The sequence below is a fragment of the Aethalodelphis obliquidens genome, unplaced genomic scaffold (assembly GCF_003676395.1).
Source record: "Aethalodelphis obliquidens isolate GAN/ISIS:26980383/991018 unplaced genomic scaffold, ASM367639v1 scaffold72, whole genome shotgun sequence".
Taxonomy (NCBI): domain Eukaryota; kingdom Metazoa; phylum Chordata; class Mammalia; order Artiodactyla; family Delphinidae; genus Aethalodelphis; species Aethalodelphis obliquidens.
The window spans coordinates 247,055-265,571 of NW_020838016.1; the positions used below are offsets into that span (position 1 = coordinate 247,055).

Consider the following 18,517-nt stretch of genomic DNA (forward strand, 5'->3'; position numbering starts at 1 on the left):
AAGCTATAGGGATCTGAGAGCTTGCTGTTTCCTCCCAGTCTGGTACTGCCAGGGGAAGTTGTCTGTGGGTGATGTGATAGGTGGCTGGGAAGGAGAGTGATTTCTCAGGTAACTGGGCAGAGTGACAGTTGTGTTGGAATAGAACAGGATTAGGGTGCTGATCCCAGGCTAAGGTATCTAGAAATAAGGAATCTGATGAAAATAATGTCCTCAACTATATTTACTTGATGTCCTTAGAAGTGTTTAATAAGAATGCAAAGTCTGGTATAAAGAAGTAAATCTGTACACCTGCACTAAAGATATCATTGATACACTTAAGATCACTAGCACATGCGTTGCTATTAATGCCTTATCAGTATTTTTAAAAATTAAAAATACAAGAAGTGAAACAAAGAAAACTGTATTCCCAAGTCTTTGACACTAACTAGCCTCAAAGATAGTAATTCTGATACAGATCAAAACCACAATGAGCTATCACCTCACATTAGTGAGACTGGCTATCACCAAAAAGTCTACAAATAATAAATGCTGGAGAGGATGTGGAAAAAAGAGAACCCTCATACACTGTTCACGGGAATGTAAATTGGTACAGTACAGCCACTATGGAAAACAGCATGGAGGTTCCTTAAAAAAACTGAAAATAGAGCTACCATATTATCCAGCAGTTCCACTCCCGGGTACATATCTGGAAAAATGAAAACACTAATTTGAAAAGATACATGTACCCAACGTTCATAGCACTATTTACAATAGCCAAGATATGGAAACAGCCCAGGTGCCCATCAACAGACAATTGGCTTAAGATGTGTATACACACACACACACGCAACAGAATGTTATTCAGCCATAAAAAAGAATGCTGCCATTTGCAGCAACATGAATGGACCTTGAGAATATTAGCTTAATATAATAAGTCAGAGAAAGACAAACACTGTATATCACTTATATTTGGAATCTAAAACATAATACAAATGAATGTATATACAAAACAGAAACAGACTCAGACATAGAAAATAAACTTATGGTTACCAAAGAGAAAAAGGAGAGAGAGGTGAGAAGGGACAAATTAGGAGTATGGGATTAACAAATAAAACTACTATACATAAAACAGATAATAAGGATCTACTGTATAGCATAAGGATTTATACGCAGTATTTTGTAATAACCTATAATGGAATATAATCTGCAAAAAATCAAATCTCTATGCTCTACACCTGAAACTAACACAATATTGTCAATCAACTATACTTCAATTTAAAAATTAATTAATTTTCTAAAAATAGGAATTCTGTGTCTTTTCACAGGGTTACTTTTAATTTTAGGCTTTAAAAGATATAGGATTCAGATATAAACTGGTATTGAAAATATAAGAGGAGGTAAACACACAATAAGTTAGCTAGCTTGACATACATTGGCAGCCTGTTTCTCTTGGGAGCTTTTTTTTTAATCCTGTAATTAAGTCCATTATTCTTATTCTCAGAGTATTCCACGAGTGGCAGCTCTTGGGGTAGAATGTGTCAGCTCTTTTGCTGTGGATTTCTGGCTACAGACACACCTATTGCAAGCTGGAATTTTGTGGCATCTGCTTGGTTATCTGTTTAATTATGACTACACACTAGAAGAGAGTGGTATTCAGAAAAGTGAAGAAACAAACCAGCAGGTAACCTTAACACTACTTAAACATTGAATTTGAACCCATACCGTAGGTTAATGCAAAGCAAAGCCCTAGCTCAAAGCCTCAAAGGCATAAACTGTTTTTCAAGATTATTAAGTTTATTGCTCTTTAAGCCCCCAAACTTTTTTGTTGTTGTTGTTGTTATGGTACGCGGGCCCTCTCACTGTTCTGGCCTCTCCCGTTGCGGAGCACAGGCTCTGGACGTGCAGGCTCAGCGGCCATGGCTCACGGGCCCAGCCGCTTCGTGGCATGTGGGATCTTCCCGGACCAGAGCAGGAACCCATGTCCCCTGCATCGGCAGGCGGACTCTCAACCACTGCGCCACCAGGGAAGCCTTAAGCCCCAAAACTTTTTATCTTAACCACTTATCCCGGAAGGATTCAAGGCAAGGGAATTTGCAATAGCATATTCTGCACATAACTTAATCTTTTCTTGAGTACTCAGAGTCACCTTTATTTTTGCAAAATTATGGTTGTGTATCTCAGGGAGATCCTAACAGTGCTGTTGGGGCTAGCTCCCCTAAACACTTGAGAACTTAGGTGATTTTTACAGATATTTTTTTCTGTCCTTTCCTGTTCACTGTCATTCATTACTCATTGTGATATGTGCCTGTAGCGATCAGATCTACCTACCCATCCCTATTCCCCACCCTATCCCCCAATGTGCTTGTTCCAGTTATCTACAACATACCATATTAGGTATAAATGAGTACATAGATTCTGATGGTCTTTCATATAAATAAAAGAATAAGCTCTGATGTCAGTGTTGGGGACTTTTTTGTTTCTTTTTTTTTGCTTTCTGTTCCTTAATATGTTCCATACTGTTTTGATTCCATAAAGGTACTGTTGCCTGTGTAAGATAACAGATCTATTTTAATGTCTTAATGTCTTAATTTTTTTATAACAGGAAGTAGCCAACAGTCTTGCCAAACTGAGTGTCCGTGCTCTGAGTCGCCTTGGAGGGTATCTGCCTGAAGAACAAGCAACACCAGAAAATCCAACCATAAGGAAAAGTGTAGCTGGCATGCTGACCCCCTATGTTGCTAGAAAACTTGCTGTAGTTAGTGCTACTGAGGTATGTGCTTCAGAAGTAGCCTGGGTTTTTGATAAATACTGCAAGATTCTTTAGATAGTAGAGGAATATAACAATGTTGATTGCTCTTGGAAACCTAAAAATTGAAAATGTTCACATGCTTGTTCTCTCAACTAAGAAATTTGGTTTGTTGTTGTGGCTTGATGCTGATGTTATCATATCAGCTCTACAAGTCCAGTCTCTCTGTAAGGGTAGATTAACTTCATGTTTCTCAGCTGTAGAGCTCCCCATAATTCTTGATAATATTGAATCAGAAATGAACAGGACAAGAGAGTGAACTTGGAATGGACAGAGGACTGGGAGTCAGGAGACCCAGATTCTATTTTTAGCCGTTTGTTATAAGCTATAACTTGCTTACACTCAGCATGGAAATCCTAAAAGTCAGTATGTACACACATATGCATTCATGACAAAAATAAGTATGATCGTGGCAGATCGCCCAACCTCTTCTGTGAGAATCATTGAGAAACAATCTAAGCATTAGAGAATTGACCTATAGAAATCCATTAAATAGAATATCTTGAAGCCTCAAATTGTAAAGGTATATGGGAAGACATTAGAAGATGTTTAAAGTATTTTAAGTGAAAAGATTAAATCCCATTTTTGGTATTAAAAAATTGAATGGATGGATCTGTATCAATATGTTAACTGTAGTTATCCCTGAATTGTAGAATTGTAGGCTATTTTATTTCATTTTCTCTGATAATCATCTAATAGTTTTAGAAGAAAAAAGGCCTCAGTGTTCCAAATGTAAAATATTTTTAGAATTTATAAACAGCTTATTTGTTTTTTTAATCTAATCTGATTGAGTCTGTTTTCTGGTGCAAGACACTGCCTTTCAGATCCCCTGAGTAAGAGAGAAGTGCTTTAGATGCCAATCTTGATCTTGGTTCTTTTTCCGGACTTTGTGTTCACCAGTGTGAAGTATTTTGCTGACTGAAAACACTCTTTCCAGAAATACTAACAAGTTGTTGATTAACTACTACAGGAAAGAAAAAAAAAAAGTAACACTTCAAAATTTTGGCCTGGACTCCATCTGGATTTAATAAAATACTTATTTTAAACTGCCACTTCTCAGAGTTTTAAAATTTTCTTCATGATAAATTTTTTCAGTTATTTTACTTAACTGGTAGTTCATGTTTTGAAAACAAGGGTTGGATGTCTTTTTGTAAGATGGAGGTAATAACCCACTGCTTTCCTCCTAGCACAGAGCTCTGTAAATGTAAAGTGTAAAAAGTTCTTATTAAAACATTTAGAGAATTCCTGGTATCCCAATGGTTAGGACTCTGCTCTTTCACTGCCGAGGGCCCGGGTTCAACCCCTAGTCAGGGAACTGATATCCCACAAGCCACAAGGCACAGCCAAAAAACAACAACAAAAAACATTTAAAGGAGAGTTAAATGTCTATGTGTACACTTAAAATTGAGGAGAGCTAAACAAAGGGAAAGCACCCTGGATGGCTAAGCAGGCATAAGCTATGTCTGCAGAACTACAAGGTTTGGCCAAGAAAACCGGAACTGAGTCTCTGCCCATAAATATTACTTCCCTTCCTAGGAGTATGCTTCATAAAGACTTAGATTTTGTTTTCAAATATATGTATGTAAAGGCAGTATGGTATGATTCTTTTTAAGCTTACATTTACTGAGTTTATAAAATGCTTTAACACAGGATATCATATGTAATTTTCACAAAGCAGAGCAAATGTTAAGAATGTGAAGTCAAAACGGACTCAAATTTGAATCCCAGTTTCACCACTTAAGGGTTGTGAGACCTGGGGCAAATAATTTGATCTTTCTCAGTCTTGATTTTTCTCAGCTGCAAAATGGAAAATATTAACATACTTGGTAGAATTACTGAGATCTGTTATACTTAAGGCACCTATTACGGTGCTTGGCATGTCATAGACAATTTTAATGAATGGTAATTTCAATATATTTCCTAAATATTATAAAACAGTAATGTTCTTTCTCCTAGATTTTGAAGATGCTTAACAGTAACACAGAGAACCCCTATTTGATATGGAACAATTCTACAAGAGCAGAGCTACTTGAATTTCTTGAATCCCAACAAGAAAACATGATTAAAAAAGTATGTTATTGTTTTATAAATTACTTACTCTAATGGAATCTCTGGAAATATAACTTAGTATTGACGAAACAGAAACCCATTATTTCTCTATTGGGTGTTGATCAAGCCTATAGGTTTTGCTACCTAATATTTGGCCCATTTAATAATAGCATTCTTATTATATTTAATATACATTAGGATTTTTTGTTGTGTTTTTAGTTACCATTTACATATAGCTGTCTTCTATTTTAACCAGTTTTTGTGCCCAGAAGCTCTGTTTTAATTGTTCTCTTTAGCCTCTTTTCCCCAGTAAATTAAAATTGCTTTCTGGTATCAAAATTGAATAATTTCTCCTATCCTGCCACCTTCTAGAGGAGAAACTATTAAGCCATGAGAAAAACAAAAGACAGTAAGTAGAATGGGAAATAAGGAGAAGGCCTGGATAACACATACATTAGATGGTTGAGTCTTGATTGTTTAGAAGAAGTTGTGCTTTGGGGTTTGGACTTCATTAAAGAGTAACCATCACTGGGTGTCCTGAATTATTCAAAATTTAGTTTTGAATTCATTTCATGATAGTCACTCAGAGCTCTTCATTGATAGAAGTTTTGAGAATTACAGAGCTAGGGAGAATAAGTCTCAGATTTCTATGTATCATCTATTCTTTTTTTTTTTTTAACATCATTATTGGAGTATAATTGCTTTACAATGGTGTGTTAGTTTCTGCTTTATAACAAAGTGAATCAGTTATACATATACATGTTCCCATATCTCTTCCCTCTTGCGTCTCCCACCCTCCCTATCCCACCCCTCCAGGCGGTCACAAAGCACGAAGCTGATCTCCCTGTGCTATGCGGCTGCTTCCCACTAGCTATCTACCTTATGTTTGGTAGTGTATATATGTCCATGCCTCTCTCTCACTTTGTCACAGCTTACCCTTCCCCCTCGCCATATCCTTAAGTCCATTCTCTAGTAGGTCTGCCTTTATTCCTGTCTTACCCCTAGGTTCTTCATGACATTTTTTTTTTCTTAAATTCCATATATATGTGTTAGCATACGGTATTTGTCTTTCTCTTTCTGACTTACTTCACTCTGTATGACAGACTCTAGGTCCATCCACCTCACTACAAATAACTCAATTTTGTTTCTTTTTATGGCTGAGTAATATTCCATTGTATATATGTGCTACATCTTCTTTATCCATTCATCCCATAATGGACACTTAGGTTGCTTCCATCTCCTGGCTATTGTAAATAGAGCTGCAATGAACATTTTGGTACATGACTCTTTTTAAATTATGGTTTTCTCAGGGTATATGCCCAGTAGTGGGATTGCTGGGTCATATGGTAGTTCTATTTGTAGTTTTGGGGTTTTTTTGCGGTACGCGGGCCTCTCACTGCTGTGGCCTCTCCTGCTGCGGAGCACAGGTTCCGGACGCACAGGCCCAGTGGCCATGGCTCACGGGCCTAGCCACCCCACGGCATGCAGGATCTTCCCGGACCGGGGCACGAACCTGTGTCCCCTGCATCGGCAGGCGGACTCTCAACCACTGCGCCACCAGGGAAGCTATTTGTAGTTTTTTAAGGAACCTCCATACTGATCTCCATAGTGGCTGTACCAATTCACATTCCCACCAGCAGTGCTACAGTGTTCCCTTTTCTCCACACACTCTCCAGCATCTATTGTTTCTAGATTTTTTGATAATGGCCATTCTGACTGGTGTGAGATGATATCTCATTGTAGTTTTGATTTGCATTTCTCTAATGATTAATGATGTTGAGCATTCTTTCATGTGTTTGTTGGCAATCTGTATCTTCTTTGGAGAAATGTCTGTTTAGGTCTTCTGCCCATTTTCGGATTTGTTTGTTTGTTTTTTTGTTATTGAGCCTCATGAGCTACTTGTTAATTTTGGAGATTAATCCTTTGTCAGTTGCTTCATTTGCAAATATTTTCTCCCATTCTGAGGGTTGTCTTTTGCTCTTGTTTATCGTTTCCTTTGCTGTGCAAAAGCTTTTAAGTTTCATTAGGTCCCATTTGTTTATTTTTGTTTTTATTTCCATTTCTCTAGGAGGTGGGTCAAAAAGGATCTTGCTGTGATTTATGTCATAGAGTGTTCTGCCTATGTTTTCCTCTAAGAGTTTTATAGTATCTGGCCTTACATTTAGGTCTTTAATCCATTTTGAGCTTATTTTTGTGTATGGTGTTAAGGAGTGTTCTAACCTCATACTTTTACATGTACAAGTCCAGTTTTCCCAGCACCACTTATTGAAGAGGCTGTCCTTTCTCTACTGTACATTCCGCCTCCTTTATCAAAGATAAGGTGACCATATGTGCGTGGGTTTATCTCTGGGCTGTCTATCCTGTTCCATTGATCTGTCTTTCCGTTTTTATGCCAGTACCATACTGTCTTGATTACTGTAGCTTTGTAGTATAGTCTGAAGTCAGGGAGCCTGATTCCTCCAGCTACATTTTTCGTTCTCAAGATTGCTTTGGCTATTCGGGGTCTTTTGTGTTTCCATACAAATTGTGAAATTTTTTGTTCTAGTTCTGTGAAAAATGCCAGTGGTAGTTTGATAGGGATTGCATTGAATCTGTAGATTACTTTGGGTAGTACAGTCATTTTCACAATTGGATTCTTCCAATCCAAGAACATGGTATATCTCTCCATCTGTTTGTATCATCTTTAACTTCTTTCATCAGTGTTTTATAATTTTCTGCATACAGCTCTTTTGTCTCCTTTAGGTAGGTTTATTCCTAGGTATTTTATTCTTTTGGTTGCAGTGGTAAATGGGAGTGTTTTCTTAATTTCACTTTCAGATTTTTCATCATTAGTGTAGGAATGCCAGAGATAGGAATGCCAGAGATTTCTGTGCATTGATTTTGTATCCTGCTACTTTACCAAATTCATTGATTAGCTCTAGTTGGTCTCTGGTAGCATCTTTAGGATTCTCTATGTGTAGCATCATGTCATCTGCAAACAGTGACAACTTTACTTCTTCTTTTCCAATTTGGATTCCTTTTATTTCCTTTTCTTCTCTGATTGCTCTGGCTAAAACTTCCAAAACTATGTTGAATAAGCATGGTGAGATTGGGCAACCTGGTCTTGTTCCTGATCTTAGTGGAAATGGTTTCAATTTTTCACCATTGAGGACGATGTTGGCTGTGGGTTTGTCATATATGGCCTTTATTATGTTGAGGAAAGTTCCCTCTATGCCTACTTTCTTCAGGGTTTTTATCATAAGTGGGTGTTGAATTTTGTCAAAAGCTTTCTCTGCATCTATTGAGATCATATGGTTTTTCTCCTTCATTTTGTTAATATGGTGTATCATGTTGATTGATTTGCGTATATTGAAGAATCCTTGCATTCCTGGAATAAACCCCACTTGATCATGGTGTATGATCTTTTTAATGTGCTGTTGGATTCTGTTTGCTAGTATTTTGTTGAGGATTTTTGCATCTATGTTCATCAGTTATATTTGGCCTGTAGTTTTCTTTCATTGTGACATCATTGTCTGGTTTTCGTATCAGGGTGATGGTGGCCTCGTAGAATGAGTTTGGGAGTGTTCCTCCCTCTGCTATATTTTGGAGGAGTTTGAGAAGGATAGGTGTTAGCTCTTCTCTAAATGTTTGATATAATTCGCCTGTGAAGCCACCTGGTCCTGGACTTTTGTTTGTTGGAAGATTTTTAATCACAGTTTCAATTTCAGTGCTTGTGATTGGTCTGTTCATATTTTCTATTTTTTCCTGATTCAGTCTTGGCAGGTTGAGCATTTCTAAGAATTTGTCCATGTCTTCCGGGTTGTCCATTTTATTGGCATACAGTTGCTTGTAGTAATCTCTCATGATCTTTTGTATTTCTGCAGTGTCAGTTGTTACTTCTCCTTTTTCATTTCTAATTCTATTGATTGAGTCTTCTCCCTTTTTTTCTTGATGAGTCTGGCTAATGGTTTATCAATTTTGTTTATCTTCTCAAAGAACCAGCTTTGAGTTTTATTGATCTTTGCTATCGTTTCTTTCATTTCTTTTTCATTAATTTCTGATCTGATCTTTATGATTTCTTTCCTTCTGCTAACTTTGGGGTGTTTTTGTTCTTCTTTCTCCAATTGCTTTAGGTGCAAGGTTAGATTGTTTATTCGAGATATTTCCTGTTTCTTAAGGTAGGATTGTATTGCTATAAACTTCCCCCTTAGAACTGCTTTTGCTGCATCCCATAGGTTTTGGGTCATCGTGTCTCCATTGTCATTTGTTTCTAGGTATTTTTTGATTTCCTCTTTGATTTCTTCACTGATCAGTTCGTTATTAAGTAGTGTATTGTTTAGCCTCCTTGTGTTTGTATTTTTTACAGATCTTTTCCTGTAATTGATATCTAGTCTCATAGCGTTATGGTTGGAAAAGATACTTGATACAATTTCAATTTTCTTAAATTTACCAAGGCTTGATTTGCGACCTGAGGTATGATCTGTCTTGAAGAATGTTCCATGAGCACTTGAGAAAAATGTGTATTCTGTTGTTTTTAGATGGAATGTCCTATAAATATCAATTAACTCCATCTTGTTTAATGTATCATTTAAAGCTTGTGTTTCCTTATTTATTTTCATTTTGGATGATCTGTCCATTGGTGAAAGTGGGGTGTTAAAGTCCCCTACTATGAATGTGTTACTGTCGATTTCCCCTTTTATGGCTGTTAGTATTTGCCTTATGTATTGAGGTGCTCCTATGTTAGGTGCATAAATATTGTTATATCTTCTTCTTGGATTGATCCCTTGATCATTATATAGTGTCCTTCTTTGTCTCTTGTAATAGTCTTTATTTTAAAGTCTGTTTTGTCTGATATGAGAATTGCTACTCCAGCTTTCTTTTGATTTCCATTTGCACGGAATATCTTTTTCCATCCCCTCACTTTCAGTCTGTATGTGTCTCTACGTCTGAAGTGGGTCTCTTGTAGACAGCAAATATATGGGTCTTGTTCTTGTATCCATTCAGCCAGTCTGTGTCTTTTGGTGGGAGCATTTAATCCATTTACATTTAAGGTAATTATCAATATGTATTTTCCTATTATCAGTTTCTTAATTGTTTTGGGTTTGTTATTGTAGGTCTTCTCCTTCTCTTGTGTTTCTTGCCTCGAGAAGTTCCTTTAGCATTTGTTGTAAAGCTGGTTTGGTGGTGCTGAACTCTCTCAGCTTTTGCTTGTCTGTAAAGGTTTTAATTTCTCCATCAAATCTGAATGAGATCCTTGCTGGGTAAAGTAATCTTGGTTGTAGGTTTTTCTCCTTCTTCACTTTAAATATGTCCTGCCAGTCCCTTCTGGCTTGCAGAGTTTCGCTGAAGGATCAGCTGTTAACCTTATGGGGATTCCCTTGTGTGTTATTTGTTGTTTTTCCCTTGCTTCTTTTAATATGTTTTCTTTGTATTTAATTTTTGATAGTTTGATTAATCTGTGTCTTGGCGTGTTTCTCCTTGGATTTATCCTGTATGGGACTTTCTGTGCTTCCTGGACTTGATTAACTATTTCCTTTCCCATATTAGGGAAGTTTTCAACTATAATCTCTTCAAATATTTTCTCAGTCCCTTTCTTTTTCTCTTCTTCTTCTGGAACCCCTATAATTCGAATGTTGGTGTGTTTAATGTTGTCCCAGAGGTCTCTGAGACTGTCCTCAGTTCTTTTCATTCTTTTTTCTTTATTCTGCTCTGCAGTAGTTATTTCCACTATTTTATCTTCCAGGTCACTCATCCGTTCTTCTGCCTCAGCTATTCTGCTATTGATCCCATCTAGAGTATTTTTAATTTCATTTATTGTGTTGTTCATCGTTGCTTGTTTCATCTTTAGTTCTTCTAATTCCTTGTTAAATATGTCTTGCATTTTCTCTATTCTGTTTCCAGGATTTTGGATCATCTTTGCTATCCTTATTCTGAATTCTTTTTCAGGTAGACTGCCTATTTCCTCTTCATTTGTTAGGTCTGGTGGGTTTTTATCTTGCTTCTTCATCTGCTGTGTGTTCTTCTGTCTTCTCATTTTGCTTATCTTACTGTGTTTCCAGTCTCCTTTTTTGCAGGCTGCAGGTTCATAGTTCCCGTTGTTTTTGGTATCTGTCCCCAGTGGCTAAAGTTGGTTCAGTGTGTTGTGTAGGCTTCCTCGTGGAGGGGACTAGTTTCCATGTTCTGGTGGATGAGGCTGGATCTTGTCTTTCTGGTGGGCAGGTCCACTCCTGGTGGTGTGTTTTGGGGTGTTCGTGGCCTTATTATGGTTTTAGGCAGCCTCTCTGCTAATGGGTCCATTTGTGTTCCTGTCTTGCTAGTTGTTTGGCATAGTGTGTCCAGCACTGTAGCTTGCTGGTCGTTGAGTGAAGCTGGGTGTTGTTGTTGAGATGGAGATCTCTGGGTGATTTTCGCAGTTTGATATTACAAGGAGCTGGGAGGTCTCTTGTGGACCAGTGTCCTGAAGTTGGCTCTCCCACGTCCGAGGCACAGAACTGACTCCTGGCTGCAGCACCAAGAGCGTTTCATCCACACAGCTCAGAATAAAAGGGGGAAAAGTAAGTAAGTAATAAAAAGAAAGAAAGAAAGAAAAGAAAGAAAGAATGAAAGGAAGAAGATAAAATAAAGTAAGATAAAACAAAAGTTATTAAAATAAAAAATAATTATTAAGAAAAAAAAATTTTTTTAATTAAAAAAAAAATTGGGCGGACAGATCCCTAGGACAAATGGTGAAAGCAAAGCTATACAGACCGAATCTCACACAGAAGCATACACATACACACTCACAAAAAGAGGAAAAGGGGAAAAAATAATATGTCTTGCTCTCAAAGTCCACCTCCTCAATTTGGGATGATTCGTTGTCTATTCAGGTATTCTACCGATGCAGGGTACATCAGGTTTATTTTGGAGATTTAATCCACTGCTCCTGAGGCTGCTGGGGGAAATATCCCTTTCTCTTCTTTGTTCGCACAGCTCCTGGGGTTCAGCTTTGGATTTGGCCCCGCCTCTGCGTGTAGGTCGTCAGAGGGCGTCTGTTGTTCGCTCAGACAGGATGAGGTTAAAGGAGCAGCTGATTCGGGGGCTCTGGCTCACTCCGGCCTGGGGGAGGGAGGGTTACGGATGCGGGGTGAGTCTTTGGCGGCAGAGGCCAGTGGGATGTTGCACCAGCCTGAGGCGCGCCGTGCGTTCTCCCGGGGAAGTTGTCCCTGGATCACGGGACCCTGGCAGTGGCAGGCTGCACAGGCTCCTGGGAGGAGAGGTGTGGATAGTGACCTGTGCTCGCACACAGGCTTCTTGGTGGAGGCAGCAGCGGCCTTAGCGTCTCATGCCCGGCTCTGGGGTCCGCGCTGATAGCCACGGCTCGTGCCCTTCTCTGGAGCTCCTTTAAGCAGCTCTCTTAATCCCCTCTCCTCGCTCACCAGGAAACAAAGAGGGAAGGAGAAGTCTCTTGTCTCTTCGGCAGCTCCAGACTTTTTCCCGAACTCCCTTCCTGGCTAGTCGTGGTGCACTAACCCCTTCAGGCTGTGTTCACGCCGCCAACCCCAGTCCTCTCCCTGTGCTCCGACCAAAGCCCGAGCCTCAGCTCGCAGCCCTGCCCTCCCCGGCGGGTGAGCAGACAAGCCTCTTGGGCTGGTGAGTGCCGGTTGGCACCGATCCTCTGTGCGGGAATCTTTCCGCTTTGCCCTCCGCACCCTTCTTGCTGTGCTCTCCTCTGCGTTTCCGAAGCTCCCCCAGCCCCCGCCACCCGCACTCGCCACCCGCGAAGGGGCTTGCTAGTGTGTGGAAACCTTTCCTCCTTCACAGCTCTCTCCCACGGGTGCAGGTCCCATCCCTATTCTTTTGTCTCTGTTTATTTTTTCTTTTGCCCTACCCAGGTATGTGGGGAGTCTTGCCTTTTGGGAGGTCTGAGGTCTTCTGCCAGCGTTCAGTAGGTGTTCTATAGGAGCAGTTCCACGTGTAAATGTATTTCTGATGTATCTAGTTTCAAGGTTTTCTAATAATTTCAAGGATACAAATAATCATGAGGCACAAGCAAAGCAGGGGGAGGTCCTGGGTCACCAGTGCAGCTCCTGTAGTGCTTTCTTGCAATCTTCTCTTCACAAAGACAGATCCACGCAAAATGGAATGATAACCCTCGAGCCCACAGATGGAGACAAGGGGTCTTTGAAGGCGATTCTAAGGCAGCTTCGCATGGAGCAGCATAAGTCGGGATCCTGTAAAGTGCTGTCTCCCTGAGTCACCAGGGAAACCACAGACTTAATCTTGTCACCCTCAAAGACCTGCAGTGGGATGACCTCCACATCTTTGCCATGTCTGACAGCCTGCTAGTGTTGGAGGGTCTGCTGCAGAGGTGGGGGTGGCTGTGGCTCACCGTGGGGGCCTCATCTATTCTTTTACCAGGAAAGAACATCATTCTCTCTTCATTTATTAGCCCTTTACAACTTACTATACACTTTTACATATTATTTTAGTCCAACCTAAATTTTGAGTGATTTCCACCTAAATCTTCTTGGGGCTATTTTTTTCCCATTCCTCTTTCCTATCTTTTTCTTTGTCCTTAAATGGAAATTCTTCTTGATTTGTCAACCCCTCTACTATTACCTTGCCTTTTTATTCAGAGACCCTGTTTTCCAGCACTTTTCACTTAATGTATTACTTTTTAAAACCAGTCCAAATGTGTTCATTTCTTAGCTCTATCACCCTATATCTGACTGGGCCAAATGTTTGCTGAGCGGATAGAGAAGAGCCACGTGTCATACTTGCTTATGAACACTTCATTGGCTGACCTCAGTGATCTTTTGAAATATTAAAATGAGTTACAATATTGATCTTTGGATTAAGAAATAACGTAATTCTATGCCTTTTCCAGAGTCTATATTACTGATTACAAACATTAAAATTGCATTGAGTGCTGTGATGTGTATCCCACTACATTTTTCCCTCTGGAAAATGAATGGATCTTTCAAGTTATTTATCTGCTAAGTTATTAAACTCTGAATATGGATAGATTAATAAACCAGACACTAATGATTCCAATTTACCTCTAACAATCTGTTTTCTTTTTTAAAAAGGGTGACTGTGACAAAACCTATGGATCAGAATTTGTCTACAGTGATCATGCCAAAGAACTTATTGTAGGGGAGATTTTTGTTAGGGTCTATAATGAAGTCCCTACTTTCCCACTCGAGGTAAGCTCTCTATTTTAAATTTTGTCTGACACCTTTGATCATTTGTTATTGAAAGCTACTAGTTTATTCACATTGAATACATTGAAATAATACCTGTTTTTTGCCAAATGCTTTATACTAACTTGGGTATGTGATGGGGTGACCATTGATAACTTATGATCCTCTTTATTTTGAATGTTAAAGAATTTAATTTTGTGGATTCATGAATAAGAATTTATTCCTTTCCCAGCTGTTTCTGATATTTTATGCATAATGCTACCCCACTGTACCATGTATATATGCCTTCAGCTTTACTGTTCTCTCATGGAAGTGTAAGGCCATTTACTTACTCATTCCATCATGTTGAATATCAGACCACCAGACAGTAGTCTGTCTCTGTCCCATTTTTAGAAGAAAATAAGAAAATAGAGGTGGAAAGCAAAGAGAAGTTTTAGAAGATGACTGGGGTCACACCAGGTCATCTCTTGTGATGATCCCAAATCACTTCTGGAAGCAAATGATCTTCTTTTCCTTCCGTAGTGCTTGGAAATCATGTAGGAAATTTTTGTTGCAGTTATTTTGGAGGGGTGGCAAAGAGAATTTGTTGGTTGATTGGTTTGTAAGGAAGAAAGAAGTGAGGCTATTTCTCTAAAGCAAAGAGTTTGCTCTTGGAAAAAAAGGAATTTACTAAACTGTAACATTTACTATTTATCACAGAATAATATCTATAAATAGCTGCTAAGCAGAATGAGTTCAGTGATTTGTGAAATGTCTTTGAAAACTGTCTTTTGAATTTATAATCTAAATATATATAATTTTTAAATATAAAACTATAACCAAATTGTAGAAGTTACATATCATACTATCAATACCTTGGTAAAGGGAAGACATACGCATCTCAGAATTATTATACTGAGATACTGATGGGAGTATATCAAATCTCTAATGGATTTGGACAAAAATGTTAAACACTTCCTAATGCAATTGGGTTTTGTCCCCTTTCTCCCCCTTTCCCCACTTAATCCATAGGTATATTCATGTGTATGTATAATTTAATCACTTTCATGGCTTGAAGTATTTTGTTGTTGTTTTCTCTGCTGTGGAGTCTTTGTTATAGGTTATTTCTAAGGGCACACTCGTTTTTAAATATTTTTCCACTCAACTTAGGTTCCAAAAGCATTTGCTGCAAGTCTCTTGGATTATATAGGCTCCCAGGCCCAGTACCTCCACACATTCATGGCTATCACTCATTCTGCAAAAGTGGAGTCAGAGCAACATGGAGACCGCTTGCCAAGAGTGGAAATGGCTTTGGAGGCTCTGAGAAATGTTATAAAGTATAATCCAGGTGTGTGACTATACCCTTGATGAATAAGATCCTACAATGGAAGAGCCCAAAAATTCCAGTTCTCAATTTTACCAGGGAAATGCAGGAAAACTTGTACTTGGTTATAATGTTATACTTTGTATAACATTAAGAGGAATTGACCCCATAATATTTTTACCTCTAAATAATAGTCTGGAAAGAGAGGTCAGGTCACCATGCTTAGAATAATTCGTATCTTTAAGAGCATATGACTTTCAATGAGTTGAAAAGGCAGAGTAGCTTGCTAGTGTAAAATATCACATTGATGACATAAATTGACATACTAAGTATCAATATAAGGGCTTAAATTAGATTTATTTATTAGGTGATCTCATTTTTGTGTCTTCTGGTCCCTAACACAATGCCATGTTTTTGAAAAACTGCCTGAAGTTTTTGGTGTATAAAAACTGAAATAGTAAAGTGAGAATTGTCACTTTTAAAACATCTTTAAGAAGGACATTTCCAAGAACATTATCACTCTTGCCTGACTTCAGGGAGATGGATGGGTGAAAATCTGAAAGCTTCTTCCAATTCTAACTTTGATAACAAGTATAGAATATAAAACCTAAAACAATATATATTCAGTTTAAGTTACATGAAGACCTCAAATCTTTTTTATTAACACTTAATATTATCTTTCATGTACTTCTTTGCTCTTTTCACTATTACAGTAATACATTATTCAAATAAAATAACCAACAATAATTAAATATTTAAGAAAATAAGTCATTCCCATGGTATATATACATGGGGATGTTTTTAAAGGCAGTATTATAAAATCTGAAGAAAACTTCATTTCTTATTGTTTGGAGTTGACATATTAGATACAAAGGAATTGCAGTAAAGCTGGCTATTGATTTGGCACCTTCTTGTTTATAATGTAGTTCTCAAGTGGCAGGGTTCTAACTCAGTCTTAATTAAAAGCCAGATGATGTCACACTCTTCCCAAATGTAATTAGGCTGACTCTAATTACTGTAGCTCTACAGTCTTGAGGTAAAGAGTAAAATACCACCTTACACTTAATTTTTGAGTTGTATTTGGATTGTGTGTTTGATAAATTTCTTGTTTTTAGCCTGTGGGTTAACTAGGGGTGGGGATGGAAAAGACGACAAAACAAACCTAAGATAGTCTAATATCATTTAACTTCTTAAGATTTACTGCTCCTTGTGATACTTCACTCACTTTGTGTCACAAATGTTAAGAAAAGTTTACCAGAGACTTATAATTGACAGTAAACAAAATGTATATCAGTTTCCTAAAGGTGGATAATTTAGAACATCTCTTGGAAATAAAAATTAAACATTTTATTTTTACTTCCTAGGCTCTGAAAGTGAATGCATTGGGCACTTTAAGTTAATATTTTCTCTTCTTCGAGTCCATGGAGCTGGTCAAGTCCAGCAGTTGGCTTTAGAGGTAAAAGAATTTTGTACTAAAGCATGTTGTCTTTCCTACAACTTACTATACATGGTTTGATCCTTGATTAATCATCATCTAAAGTTGAATGGAAGTTTGCATATGGTTTTTTTCATTTTTCCTATTAAGCCAAATGAATATGTTTTTAAAATTTGAATTAATATGCTCATTTTGAAGAGTAAGTATTGTACAGTGTTCAAGGTACTTTCCCTCTGTGGTCATCGTCTGTCATGCATTAGAACAGTGCATGACAGGGATGCATTTGTACAGTGTCATGTGGCGTGAGTTAAAGAATGGGCTTTACTTGGGAAGCTTGGAAGCCACAGATCAACAAGAAAAGGAGGCAGGATTTCCCAGATCTCTCAGTGTCCCCACAGAGAGACATGTTGAGACCAGGGCACTGTGCTGGCTGCACACTGTGGGTTTGTGTTCCCTCCCCCTAAGTTGCTCTCCCTTCTTATGGTCTGGTACAAAAGCAACCTTTCCAGTGAGGGTGACAGACAGACACCTGGTATGTTACGCTGTTTACAGGAGCTGTCTAGGAAAGGCAGCTGCCCAGAACCTGTGGGCCTTGACGGTCCAAGAGTGGTTGGAGGCCCCTCCTTCAGGAGAATGAAATCATTGGTCCCACAGGAAGCTGTTTGGGTGGAGCCTTTTCCTCTGGGAGAAGCAGGAAGACCCTGGTCACAGGGGGCTCCTTGTCCAGGCAACCCAGAGTGAGCTCCCAGGGTCTTTTTTCAGATGATCCTGCCTATTATAACACACGATTTATTATGAAGAACACCAAATTCAACACTGTGGTAACAGTTTAATGAGTACTTTATGAATGATTAAGTGTTCTTAGATTGCAGTTTGGTTTAAAAAAGATGTTTAATAAAATAATAAATGTTAAATTGTTCAAAAACCTTAACAAGCATGTTCTTTAAATTGAAAAGCATGCTTCTCCACTTAATTCCTTCAAGTATCTTGTAACTCTTTAAATAAGCATTATTAAATCTAGGATATTTTGCTTTGAGATGCTGACCACATAGTTCAAGTTAAGTGACATTGATCTTTAGATCAATGTATATAATAAGTTAGACTTAAAAGGTCATCCTCTTTGAAAGAAAAACATGCATATTTCTGTATAATGGAAAGATAGACCTAATCTGTTGTGCTGGGCACTGAAGACATTTACTTTCTCCCTCTAAAAGAAAAAGTCCCAGTAGTAAAGATGATTATCTTCCTAATCACTTGCCACCCCAAATCTACAATTGGAAAGCACTACAGTGTACACCATAGTTCTAGAGCATGAACTGGTGTAGAATTGAAGCCTTCTTATAAGCCTCAAGATTGTGAATGGGTGCTAAAATATTTGTTTAGATGATTATATTTAATTCTTACCTCTAAATTAATAGAAGGCTAATGTATATAATATATGCATTAGCATTAACATTTTTTATTCTCAAAAGAACAGGCCAATCTTTTAAAATTAAACCCTTGCCTAAAAATTAAATATATTGTCCTCCAAACATTTTTCTCACTTTGGTAAAGCCTTTAAGTTTATTTAGGTCTGACTAATTTGACTTAATTTGTTTAGGTCCAAAATTATTTCCAGAACTCTTAACATCCTATTTATTAATTTTCAGGTTGTGAATATAGTGACGTCTAACCAAGACTGTGTCAACAATATTGCTGAATCAATGGTTTTGTCCAATTTATTGGCTCTTCTACATTCTTTGCCATCAAGTACGTATATTCACTGGAATTTTTGAAACAACAGT

The 18,517-nt window shown here is 38.1% G+C and overlaps 1 protein-coding gene across 1 annotated transcript in view; it reads left to right on the forward strand.

Annotated features, from left to right (window-relative positions):
- DNAJC13 (DnaJ heat shock protein family (Hsp40) member C13) overlaps nucleotides 1–18,517 on the forward strand; it is a 128,123-nt gene that overhangs the window by 88,054 nt on the left and 21,552 nt on the right. Inside the window, exons 39-45 of the mRNA XM_027091650.1 lie at nucleotides 1,481–1,660; nucleotides 2,582–2,749; nucleotides 4,742–4,855; nucleotides 13,882–13,998; nucleotides 15,145–15,322; nucleotides 16,663–16,754; nucleotides 18,383–18,482. Coding sequence (XP_026947451.1) covers nucleotides 1,481–1,660; nucleotides 2,582–2,749; nucleotides 4,742–4,855; nucleotides 13,882–13,998; nucleotides 15,145–15,322; nucleotides 16,663–16,754; nucleotides 18,383–18,482 — 949 coding nt within the window. The remainder of the gene's footprint in view (nucleotides 1–1,480; nucleotides 1,661–2,581; nucleotides 2,750–4,741; nucleotides 4,856–13,881; nucleotides 13,999–15,144; nucleotides 15,323–16,662; nucleotides 16,755–18,382; nucleotides 18,483–18,517) is intronic.